The sequence below is a fragment of the Parus major genome, chromosome 13 (genome assembly GCF_001522545.3).
Source record: "Parus major isolate Abel chromosome 13, Parus_major1.1, whole genome shotgun sequence".
In the NCBI taxonomy this organism is placed as follows: domain Eukaryota; kingdom Metazoa; phylum Chordata; class Aves; order Passeriformes; family Paridae; genus Parus; species Parus major.
The window spans coordinates 2,238,910-2,251,327 of NC_031782.1; the positions used below are offsets into that span (position 1 = coordinate 2,238,910).

Genomic DNA, 12,418 nt, shown 5'->3' on the forward strand with positions numbered 1-12,418 from the left:
CCGCGCGCTCCCGCCGTGCCCGGTGACGTAGCGGGCGCTGATTGGCGGGCGCGGTGAGGGGCGTGGCGAGAGGCCCCGCCCCCTCGCCCCTCGGAGCGCGGCCATGGCGTACGGCGGCCTCGCGGTGCCCATCATCGTCATGAGCGTGTTCTGGGGGGTGGTCGGCGGCGTCCTGCCCTGGCTCGTACCCAAGGGGCCGAACCGCGGGTGAGTGACCGGGGGGCGGCGGGCACCGGGCACCTTCCCTTCCGTCCCCGCGGCGGTGGGGGGAGGCCCTGGCGGAGGCGGCCCCGGAGCCCTGAGGCGCCCCGAGGCTGCCCGGGCCCGGCGCCGCCGCCGCAGCCCCGCGGGCTCCCGGCGCAGCGCTGGCGCAGCACGGACCGGCCTGGGCCGTCCCCCTGCTCCCGTCTGCGGCTGCCAGAGCCGGACGGTGCCCCCGGAGCCCCTGGGGACCCAGAGAAGCTGTGGCTGCCCCTGGGTCCCTGGAAGTGCCCAAGGCCAGGTTGGATGGGGCTCGGAGCAGCCTGGGATAGCGGAAGGTGTCCCTGCCCTTGGCAGGGGGTGGAACGAGATGAGGTTTAAGATCTTTTCTAACCCAAACCGTTCTGTGAAACCTCTGCAGACAGAACGTCCTGTGTCAAGGTGGTTCATTGTCAGGCGGTATTTGAGTAACAACTTCCTCTTTCTTTCCTTATTTGACCTTTCCTAACTTACTCCACCATCCTCTGGTTTCACACTGGGTGAGACTGGAAATGCTGCAGTAGTGGATTTCTGGGTTAAATGTGTGCTGGTGCCCTTGTAGCTGAGGACAACAGCAGGGCTTCTAAACTGAGGTTTTTCCTGCAGTAGTTGTGGCTGCTCAGATTAAAAACAGACAAGTTTTTGTATTTCTCTTTTCTCTAGGAGATAATGGCTTCTTAATCTCTCTTCCTCTCTCTGATACTCCCTCTACTCCACAGGTACCAACTGTCTTTTCTCTCAGTTCTTTATCTAAACCCTCAGTATTCCTACAGCTCTGATATTTCCTGCCTCACTTTCAAACCTGGTGTGTGTTTTATGCCTGGAAACGTGTTTGTCCTCAGAAATACCTTGGAAAAATGGCTTGCAGGCCTGGAAGTGTAGGAATTCTGTGCCTCACCAACAGAAGTTACTGACCTACCATGAGTTGGGGGAGGAAATCTATAGATGGCAATGCCTTTTTATAATTTAAAAAGAAAAATCCACTCCACTTTGCCACTGAGTTCCATGAGATGCAGAAATCACTGTTAGAAAATCTCTCATTTCCTTTCCTCCCATTTCAAACCCATCTCTGTGTGTGCAGCTGCAGTTTTGCCATTTTCAATTTTAAGAGCTTGGTTCTTCCTTCTTTTCAGCTTTCCAGTGGTTTCTGACACAGTTGTGTTTCACCAAGAAAATTTTACACTACAGCTTTGAGGTTTTATTTTGTATTCAGTTTGTAAACCCCTCAATCATTATATAAAATTAAAAGTGACGATTTGACACTACAATTTTCCTTAAGTAGAAGTCTGCAAGGGGAGACAGTGTTTGTTGTGTGCATCCAGCCTCAGTGGTTCACTAATGTGAAGGACACTGCATCACATTTTGCTGCTGTTCACAGTGATTTTGTTAAATCCAGCTGTAAAGTGCTTGGCAGAGCTGTGTCAGTCCTGCAGATCTGAGCCTCTGCAGTTTACTCAGCTGGAAGAAGGCAGAACACTGATGTTGAGTCATCTTTCATATGATCAAAGTTAAACTTGTCCTTGTTTGCTGGGGGGGTTTTTTCCTGTCGATCTTGTGGACAGTCACAACACCAGACCTGATCACATTTCTCCTTCCTCTTGGCAGAGTTATCAACACCATGCTGGTGACCTGTGCTGTTTGCTGCTACCTGTTGTAAGTACAAATAATGTCCTGCCTCTTAAGCAAGGCCCACTCCTGTTGTAATCACAAGTTCCTTTTTTATAGCCTCAGAACAATTAGCTTTTCAAATGTGTCACAGAGATTTGGACACATTCTTTGACAGCTCTTGGAATTCTGTGTGCTGAAGAAATTTTCCCATTGGAAAATAGTGAATTAAAAGGAACCTGAATCCCTCTTGTTGTCCTCTGACTGGACTTGCTATTCTTCCTCTCCAGTTCCTGCCTCATTTGCTCACAAGTATGATGATAATTGTCCAATTCTAAGATTTTCCTGATTCTTAGGCTTTTTTTGCCTTTTTCCTTTCCACTTTAATTCTAAGGTAATACTAATTCAAACCCACTGAACAGTTTTTCTTTTACATTCCTTGAATATGTTCTCAAAATCTGGTAGGGTGGTGGGTGGAAAGGCTGCTGCATGGTGGTTCTTTTTAGTGAGACTTTAATATATTAAGATCATTTCTGTTTAAATGCACAGTGTATTTTGAGGCTGCCTCCTTTCTGTAGGAGATTTAGTAGCAATAACAGTGGCTTGTTGAGAGCTCTTCATATAATGTTTTTTTTTTTTATCAGGATTTAAGCCAGCTGGAGCTGGAGGCTGCAAGACAAAGCTTGCTCGTGTTTTTCTCTCTTTTTAAAGACTGTAAAGACTGATTTTATAAAAAAAACCCCAAAACTGCTGGGCAGAAATAACTTGGAAAGAATTTGTTATGGAGAGTAAAGTGGTAAATGTCTGGTTTGATCTTAAGGGTTAACTTGTTATAAAAAATACTATTTGGAGTTCCATTTGAACCTGATTGGATTTTGTATTTTTTGAACTATTTAGGCATTATTTTTGCTATTCAAAGGAATTTAAAATGAATATTTAGAGAAATGCAACTCAGCATTGACATGTTCCTGGAGAGGCCTGTTGGGCTGGATTGTGGCACAACTTACACAGGTTTGGTTCAGGTTAATAGTGTGATATTCAGGGTTAATATCAGCTCAGACTCTAGAAAAGTTATTTCTATTCAGAGTATTTGATATGTGAGCTCCTAAGAATTCACTCTTGCTCAACTGTAAAAGTCCAGCAAACCTGTTTTGCATTCACAGAAGTTTTTAAATTGAAGTTTTGCTGAGTGAATATAGAAATTTGGAAATTTGTGCAAGCAGCTTGAATTTGGGATTGAATTTTGGGCATCTCAGTGCTGTGAAGGTCTCCTTGCCCTGCACATGAAGTTTGTAGCAGCCCAGTCTCATAACAGATCCCAAATGTTTGGCTGAGAAAGGGCAATTTTTTTGTTGATTCTTACTGGATTGTTGCATTTATGTTACAGTAACTTGGATGGGTTTTAATTAGGAGGAGAGTTGAGCTTTGCTTTGGTTTTGTTGAAATTTAAAGTTCTCACTTGAGTTTTTTCTTCAGAAATAATGTCCCACTCTTCTAAAACCCTGGAAGTTTAGGGTGTGGTGTCTTTATTCTTTGAGGGAGAGTTTTCCTTGAAGTAGAGGCCATGTGGCATCTGCAACATCCTCTGGATTACGATGTGAAATGTATTTGTTGTAGAATTTCTTAAATTTTGGCTGAATTCTATGAACTCTTCAAATGTACTGTGTTATTTGACTTGTAGGTTTAGTTGATTATTTTATCTAAACAGATCCATTGTAAAGCCTACTGTCATTAACATGTTTTATAAACTGCTCTTGCATGTCCAGCAGTTCTTTGGTAATTTTGTGAGCTCTTACTTGTCTTCTGAATTTCCTTTGGCTTTCTCCAGTTATACCTTGAAAAAAAAAAAAAGTAAAATCTCAGAATATTTTCAACTCTCAACACATAAATTGCATTTGTAGTGTCTGCTTGCCAGAATGCAACAAAAAGCAGATTTTTCTCATGCTGCAAGATAGAACTTGCCTCATCACAGGTTTTCTTTTTTTATTTGTTCATTTATTCTGTATAAAACTAGAATAGTCTTGGTTGGAAAGGACCTCAGAAGATCTGGTCCAGCCTTTTTCCCTCTGTTTTATTTAAACTCATGGAAATTTATTGTTCTCGTATCCTTCCCTTTTTGGGGAGGAGGCACTGAAAACATTTAAGACCTTAATTTTGGGTGATTAAAGAAAGAGATTAATTTTTCATACCAGTCTTGAAGGAAGCCAAAAGAATTTTTCCTGAGGGCTCCTCATTGAATATGTTAGAATTGAAATAATTCCTGCAGTGCTGGGTATTTGTGTGTCCTTAGCAGGTGTCTGCTGCTGTTCTGTGCTGCTCTGTACAGCTGTTCAGTCTCTGCCAGACCTGCTTTCATATCTTTGAGTTACCTTTCCAGTAGAAAATAGGGAAAAAAACAATTTCCTTTCTTCATTAAACACCACTGAACTGGATTTGAAGTCAGTCAGATTTCATCTTAAAGCTGTTTCATTTGTATTTTGATTTAACAGTCATAATTTTGAATAACCGTATTGATTACATGGGATTCATTTGGTTGTTCTGTGGAGGATATTTGCATCTAATTTGTGTACAGATCCTGTACCCAGCAGCTTTTTGAAGAATAACCCATTCCCAGGAACCTCATAAAATCTTAGGCAAAGTCTCAGGAGTTACTGCTGCAGAAATTAGAGGTTACACCATATTGTGAGGTACTATCAGAGTCTAAATCCATTTTTCTGTGCACAAAGCAGTTCCTGAGCAGTGTCATCATGTCCTAACAGAGGACAGGGTGCTTGGAAAATGATATTATTTGCTACTGATTCTAACAGGATTAAAATATGGATGCCCAAATTGACATTTAAACAGAGATAGCAGGACCTTCATTTGTAACGCGAGCGCAGACAGATGGCAGTTGTGGTGGGAAGACCTTTTAAAAAATCTCTCTGGTACAGCAGAAGGGACTTTAATTTCCTTGTGTGAGCTGGATAATTAACAGTGACTGTTCTAAGAGGGATCTGGTAGAATTTAAGGACCTGTGGGTGGCTCGAATGCCATACCTGCTTTTAGCAGCTCTGGAATATTGCATCTTGGATACAGAGGTTTGTTTTACTCAGGACGCTGTGTTTTGTTGTCACACTGGATTATCGTTTAAAGCAGCATCACTTAAGCAAAACATGGGAAAAGCTTTTTCACGACTAACCTTGAATGCAAGACAGTTTCAGCCTAATAACTGCTTTAAATTCCTCAGCCCTCGCAGAGCAGGGAGGAGGAATGTGCTGCTGCCCTAATGCCACCCTGGCTCCGAGCTCGGGTATCCAGCACGGCCCCAACAAATGCCTTTTGAAACCTCCACGCTGCTTTTCCCAAAGCCTGGTTACATAGGTTGAGATTCTGAATGTGCTCCCAGCTCATTTAATTCACAGCCATGCTGGGCCTGAGCTCGGGAAGCAGCGAGAGGTGAGAGATTCGTGCGTGGAGTTCCTTCCTGCTCTGCAGTGACAAAAGGAATAATGTGCTTTAACAGGCTTTTAGTGTTCTACCCTCCTCCCACTTGTGTTACTTCAGGATGCTGGAGGCAGATGGCACAATGCTCTTTGGATCTGTCTGTTGGATCTGAAAAATTAACCCTCGCAGAAGAAATTCCGTGATCATTTTTAAGAGCTGATTCGTTTTTCCCTTAAGTAGATTTAACACCATGGTCTCAAAATACATTGTTGTCACTGCTTTGGACAGCAAAGTAGAAACGTGTCAACCTAAAGGTTTTTGGCTGCTCTCAGTGGTGTCTTGCTGATGTTTTAATTCCTTTGTAGAGCCTGCTACGTGTTCCAAGGCTTGTGTGACTGATGGACTGCTGCAGGCTCAGCTCCTTGTTTTAGCTGGAGTCCTACCCCGTGCAAAACTGAAAGGGGCATTGCCAAGAAATATTGGTAAATTTGAAGAGGATTGATGTGTTTTCTTTAAGTCTGACCCATATCTTTTGCCCATGGCTGTTGCAGGCATTTTGCAGCCGACCTGCACTTGGTTTGCTGGTCAGAGCATCAAGGTTTGTGTGGAATTTTCCATGACTGCCTAAGCACTCTGATACATTTGTGGCAGCTCCCATTACAAAGCTGCTCTGCTTTTTCTCCTCCTTACAAAGCATTCTAGAAATAGCAGACAGATGAGCCAGTGTGTTCACTAAATGTGTTTATATAGTTAGTATTTAACATAGATTTAAATCCATGGAAGCATCCATTGCTTTTTCTGACTCTTGTAACGTTTACAAAGCAAATATATCTTTTAACAGTGGAATATTTATTTCTGTTTAGCTTTCCTGGATATTTTCCACAAACTGCATTCCTCTTGTTCTCAGTTCTGGCCATGGCTTCTGCAGTGTTAGTTTGTGCTCTGCTCTAGTGACAAGGCTGCTATGCTGGGATTTGTGTCATATTCGGGTTCTTGTGGGGTGATTTTTTTGTCTTCTTTGTACTCTTTTGTACCCTTTTGCTTCAGGTCCTTGTTTCTTGACCTCTGTGCCAGGTTTAAATTCACTTTTGTTAAGTCTCTGAAAAATATACCATGTCTACAAGGGCAGGTTGTCGTGCACTGAGAAGCAAATGAGAGAGAGGATGTTTCTCAGAAGTTGTTGTTTAAGGGATGCTTCAAAGGCACTGAAAAAAGGTCTGTCTCTTTCATGTTTCCATCTTCTGAGTCTCCAAATACCTGGGTTTCATGTGTCTCAAAACACTTTCCTGTCAAAGGAGAGGTGTGAGGGCAATGCTGTCAGGTGGTTTTGTGTTGCTTTCAGTTGAACAGGACAATCTATTTCGCTTGCAGAGTGATTTGGTGCCATAACTTTGGTGGCTGGTCCTTGTGTACGAGTAGAATTTTTATTTGAACCTAAACCTTCCTGAAATAGCCTTTTCTTTGATAGTCCTGGTGTTTGGACAACCTTTCTGTTGTCACAAGTTGTCATTTGGCTGATTTGTCTCTGTTGGCTTGGGGGGTTGTCTTGCAGTTGGCTGATTGCAATTCTGGCTCAACTCAACCCTCTCTTGGGGCCGCAGTTAAGCAATGAAACAATCTGGTATCTTAAATATCACTGGCCTTAAGGATGTGTGTGCTGTGCTGCAGTTCATTGACAGGTGAGTATGATCAGATTTATTGATATATTTGGTTCTGTTAAAGCTTAAGGAGACATTGAATAGTAATGTGAGCAGTGTGCTCCAACTACTGTAGCGCTTTTGTAGGAGAAATCTGTCTTTCTGTAGGCTGCAACAAAACATTTTGGATGTTAGTCTTGACTGGATACGTGAAAAGCTTGAACTGAATTATTGGCAGTTATTTTTCTTTCTATTCTGGCGTGTGGTGCTGTGTTCAGGGGTTTGTAAGGAGAACAAAACATTACTTTAAAAAAAATATAATTGGACTGGGGTGTTTTTTGATAGCTAACATAAGTGGATTTCCTAATCTTTAGCAATTGTTAAACCTCTCCTCAAGCCTGCTACCATTTAATCTAAGACCTGTCCTGATTTCCAAGGCAACACAGCATTTCCCTCATTCATCTGGGAAGTTGGACTGGGAGCTGCCATTAGAACGTTCTTTATCTCCTGAGCTCACAGCTTGATGCTTTATTTTGTTTTTAATGACAGCCTGTGTGCAGCTTTAATCCCAGGTGAACCTGGTGGTTGCTATCTGGGCAGTGCTGCTGGAATGTGGTTCTTGCAGTTCCTGGGCTTTTTGACAGGGCCAGCAAAAATAAAGTATTGTACTAAAAGTACCTTAATGCTGTTGGGCTTGTCCAGGAGGGCAGCATTTGGAATTGAAGGTTCAAATGAAGGAAATGTGGAAACAAGCAGCCATGATTATAGTTTTTAAGCTGGTAACTGAATAATTAAACACATTTTTTTTTTTGTCTTTGCACCACACAGTCTCAGTTCAGTGCAGCAGGCAGTGACAATTGATGTTATAGCTCTGTTAAATGCTTTCTGTGAAGTGTCCTGGACATCTGCTCCCCAGTTTCCAGAGGATGCTTCCTGTGAATTGGGATGTTGTCAGACTGGGCCTGTGTGTGTGTCTGCAGCTCCTTTTAAGCACCAAGCAGAAACTAAAGGTAGACTTGGCCCTGCTTCAACTCCAGGCCTGTAATTAGCAAAGTCAGTCAAGCAGAATTTCCTAGGAGCATTTTCACTGCTTGGGTGCTAACATATAATTAGTTAGCTAAAACAGAGAACAGTGTGTTTTGGTAATGGGCACAAAGATCCCTGAATCCCATAGGATGATTCAGTTGCCTGGGATCTGAAATTGGAGTTATCTGGACATAAAAATTTGGCTTCACGATCTGTGTGTTGAAACCAGCAAGGACAGGCAGGAGGAGAGACAACCTCTGGACTCCTGCTAACAGAATCAGGCCTTTCCCCTCCATTTCAGAAGGATTTTCCAGAGAACTGGAGTTAAATTTGTACCAAGGAAGAGAGGGAACTTGTGTGTTTGAGGATGACTGCAGAGATTCTGAGGAGCTGTCATTTTTAAACTCATTAATGGAGCATTTCAGCCCTGCATAGCACATGTTGTTGTGTTACATGAAGGAGTTTGTTTTAACCTTTCATCTGATTTTATTGGCTTGATTTTGGAGTAAAATTAAGGTTGTTGTCTCTGGAAAAAAAAAAAAAAAAGGTTTAGAGAAGTAAAAGCATATAATAATCCTCAAATATCTGTTCTTTGTTGCTTGAAATGCGTTGTCACAGGTCACACCACTAGAGTGTTGTTTGAGTGTTATTGCAGGGCTGAGGTGCTCCATGTCCTGTCCTTGCTCTTGTGGAGTTTGTGCCTAGGCAGGAGCTGGGAGTGAGATTCCATCTGATAAGAGCTGCGATATCTCTCTGACACTGCATGGATTCCCATCAGTGTAGCAACCAGTTATTTCTGGATTTTGAGATGTGCTTTTCCAGCATTCAGGGGACACGTACTATACTTGTTTCTGCCTCCTGTTCCTTTCAGTTGAGGTTTGGGTGGATTAGTATGGAAAATGCAAAGAGAATGAAGTGCTAACTCCCAAAGTGGAAAGATCTTTAAAAATAAGGATGATTAAAGCAAACTTATTTTACTTTACCAACTGAGCAGCCTGAAAATGCTCCAGTGAGCTCCTCGTGTTCTGCTGAGGAGCTCTGCATATGCTGACTTGATTGATCTGTGCCAAATTCCACAAGTTTGCTCTGTGTTTTCAGGCAGTCTCCCTCCCATCCAAGGGATGATTTTATAGCAATTCAGTTGATAGATCACTGAGTTAATGGCCTGGATGGCAGCTGTGAGAGCACACAGAGCTCTGTAGCCGTGGTGAATCCAGGCTGTGGACTCCTCCAGACTGTGCTCCAACACTGCCTTTTCTCCTTAGCTTGGTGAATTCACACTCTGTGAATTCACTTGGTGAATTCACTCTGTGTTCTCAGAGCAGGAACTTGGTGCAAGTGGAGAAGGGCTGTCATCCAGCTCGCTGGGTGCTGTTACAGCAGTGAAAACATGCGAGGGAAATAGTTGTTCTACCAGCTTAGAATGTAACTAAAACTACTTGAAATAACTTCAGAAATGAAACTGCTAAGAAAACATCCACACAGATGAATTATCTCCAGTTCTTGACCATTGCTCAGTGCATTGGTGGAATGGAAATAGCTGTGGTTAACAGCCAGGCCTTTAATTAGCAACGTGTCTCTGTGGAAGGGAATAATGAAGTTGCCTCTTGCTTTGCAGGTGAAGAAGAGATGAAAAACTCCACTGACCCAAAGGTGCCCTTTCTGTAGCTGGATGGATACGAAGCCTGCAGTAATGCCTTAACCTTTCTAATGTTCTTCAAGTGGCTTCTTCAAAGCTCTGTGTTTTTTCCTACTATTCCATTTAACAGAGTGCCTAATGCAATTTATACTCCTCTTTGGTACTGTCAATTTTTGACTGTTAACTCCAGATGTGATGAAAATTTCTATTTTTACGGGTCATGGAATTTCATTTCCTGTTCATTTTATCTGTAATAACACTTTATATTTGCAGGTCTTAGCTCGTCTGTCATTTTTCTGTTCACCCCTGTTCTGTTTGCACTGGACACAAATGTGTGCAATAAACTGTGTGAGGAGAGGAGAAACAGTGATATCACGTGCTGATGGCAATTCTTTATTTTATTTTATGTTCTTTTTCAAATTAATTGTATTCTTGAGAAATCTGGCCTTAAATTTCTCATGCCTGGAAATAAAACTAATCCTCTGCTTGATACAAAATGTTCTCGTGCCATGTTTAACTGTTACTTTTCTGTGGGTTTAATTGGAACCTTGGAGTTGAGCTGAGGATATTTAGATGATGTAATGAATTGTAATGAAGTTAAATAGTAGGAATAGATGGGGGATTGTTGCCTGTATCGAGACCTCTGGGGTAGATCTATAATAGGATTAAATTTGCAATCTAAAATTGCTGAAAGTTGCAGGAATAAGCGAATCCTTGGCTTGAGAGCCTCTTTTCCAGGAATTTCCCATTCTCTGAGGGGGACTTGGAGTAGCAAAGGTAACGTGGTTAATTTTGACAAAGCCTTTACAGTGATTTTGACAGGAGGCTGATTTAATCCCTGGAACATTTGGAGGGTATTTATAGGAGCAAATGGCTTGAATTGAACAGCAAGCATTCCAGTTATTTTCTACTGACCTGACCCTTGTGTCAGTGTGGAATTGCTGACCTGGGAAAGCACATGGCAACATAGACAAGAGGTTCCTGAGGCTCCTCAGTGTCAGCTGAGTCCGTGGGATTGGGGATGGATCTGGTCAGTTTGCTGAGGAGCAGCTTCAGAGGATATACATGCTGCTTCCTGAATGCTTCCTCACCTCTCATCCAGATAAATTACAGTTATTATTTATTGTTATGCACAAGGACATAATGGAATGGTTAATATTTTCTTTGCTTTTCCCTCTTGGGTAGTGCCATTAACTTATTCAGTGGGACAGCACTTGTAACTACACAGGAAATTCCAAGATCCTGACATGCAACTTTCAGTGATCCAAAACTGGACAGTGTGAATTGCAAAAGAAGGAAGAACGTGCTGATTATTACAAATAAGCATAGCAGCTGTTGGGACTGGAATAGCAGATTTTTTTTTTTTGTCATGTTACCTTCTAAGAGCTGTATTTTACCATGCAAGATGTTGTACATCGTCATGTTACACAGTCTGGACCAAATAATTCCTAGGAAAATTGAAACCAAGTGACCACATGAAAACGTAAGGTTGTTTAATTTTTGAAGTGTATGAAGAATAAATATGTTGACACTGTATGAGGAGAGGGAGAGAAATTCTTGAAGTTATTGTTGACAGATTTGAGATTTTAAAATATGTTGCTCTTCTTGTCGTATTTAGCCTAAGAAGAGGACACAAGAAAACACTGAGTGACAAACAGTGCTGTTTATTGTGTTACCAGTGTCTTTAACAAGCTTTCTATTTTAGGTTCTAAGCTCTCACTTGCTCTGGAGGAGGGAAGTAAAACAGAGTTCCCATGGGGTGTCTCACTGGTGCTGAATTTAATGGAAAGAGCTATTCCAAGGCAGGACAAAGAAGCCATAGAGCAATTTTCATCTAGATGCTTCCCAGGAAGACATTTCCCTTTTCCAGAGTGGTTTATATTTCCTCTGAAGCAGATGCCAGGTGGTAGCATGACTGAAGAAGGTGAAAGAATCATGTTTTGTGTCCGTTCTGCTGGATGTTCCATGGAGGTTGGGGAATGGTCTGCTCCATGTGTGCCAGGAATTCACGCTGCTTGGGATAATTTCTCTTTTTTTGCATGACTGCAGGAAATGAGAACAGAGGGATTCAGCCACTGGTGTTTAAAAAACAACACAGGTACCAGAGCATTTATCACGCATCCCTCCGTTTTCTGACAGCAGAAGAGAATGCAGAATGTTCAAGCATAAAAGAAAGAAGTTTGTGCTTGAAATGGAAAAACCTGAAAGATCTTTGGGTAAAAAATATGACGAAGGTGAAGGAAACTGCCTCTTTAGTCAAGCTGTGAAGACTTTTAAGACAAACTCTGGCAATGTGTAGAGCGAGTGTTCAGGTCAGGGTCATTTCAAATGTTTGTAACTGCTTTTGTTCATATTGTGTAGGAAATGCAAATATCGGCATCTCTGCCCCTCATAAGAAGTATTTTCTGGAGACTTTATAGACGTTTACTTTTGTTCTGGTGGAAACCATGGAAGCATTTTACTCCTGTCAAGGGCTGAGTTACCAGAGGTGGGTGGCTGCTCCCTTGTTTCCAGACTTAAATGTCATGGACTCTCTCGGGCAAAAATAGAAGAAATGAGGTGAAATGCAAAAACTTCTTTAAAGAATAAAATACATTCTTTAAAAATAGCAGAACAAGAACAGGTGGGTCTATTTTTTATTATGTTTATTAGTAATAATTTCTCCAGTTGTATTTGAAGCAGTGCAGGCCAGCCACCTGTCACTGCGAAAGGTGGTTGTGCATATAGCTGAGGACAGTAGGAAAAATAGAGCGCTGCAGGTTGGAGATGGACGGATGGAGAGGGGTGAGTGAGTGAAGTGAGCGGGGCCGCAGAGGAGCAGGTTCGGGGTGTGGGGAGATGTGGGGAG

General features: G+C 42.3%; 1 protein-coding gene across 3 annotated transcripts; it reads left to right on the top strand.

The window, feature by feature from the left end:
* Nucleotides 1-58: 58 nt before the first annotated feature.
* On the top strand, nt 59-10,067 carry ATP6V0E1 (ATPase H+ transporting V0 subunit e1). 3 transcript variants are annotated; one of them, XR_004499328.1, is made up of 5 exons: nt 94-207; nt 904-959; nt 1,846-1,893; nt 6,821-6,947; nt 9,550-10,067. XR_004499328.1 is itself a non-coding variant. In XM_015642160.3 (4 exons), exons 1-3 carry the CDS (start codon nt 104-106, stop codon nt 6,912-6,914), a joined length of 246 nt encoding a protein of 81 aa, XP_015497646.1. In that variant the 5' UTR covers nt 62-103; the 3' UTR covers nt 6,915-6,947; nt 9,550-10,067. The 3 variants fall into 3 exon arrangements, 2 of the variants coding, with proteins under 2 accessions (XP_033373545.1, XP_015497646.1); XM_015642160.3 differs by lacking the exon at nt 904-959 and having other exon boundaries at nt 62-207; XM_033517654.1 differs by lacking the exons at nt 904-959; nt 9,550-10,067 and having other exon boundaries at nt 59-207; nt 6,821-6,951.
* Nucleotides 10,068-12,418: the final 2,351 nt, after the last annotated feature.

Excerpts from the sequence above, each read along its gene's own strand:
- ATP6V0E1 (XM_033517654.1), top strand. The coding sequence starts at position 104 with ATGGCGTACGGCGGCCTCGCGGTGCCCATCATCGTCATGAGCGTGTTC. Across the intron at positions 208-1,845 it reads CCCAAGGGGCCGAACCGCGG|AGTTATCAACACCATGCTGG; the intron begins GTGAGTGACCGG and ends TCCTCTTGGCAG. Across the intron at positions 1,894-6,820 it reads GCTGTTTGCTGCTACCTGTT|TTGGCTGATTGCAATTCTGG; the intron begins GTAAGTACAAAT and ends GTTGTCTTGCAG.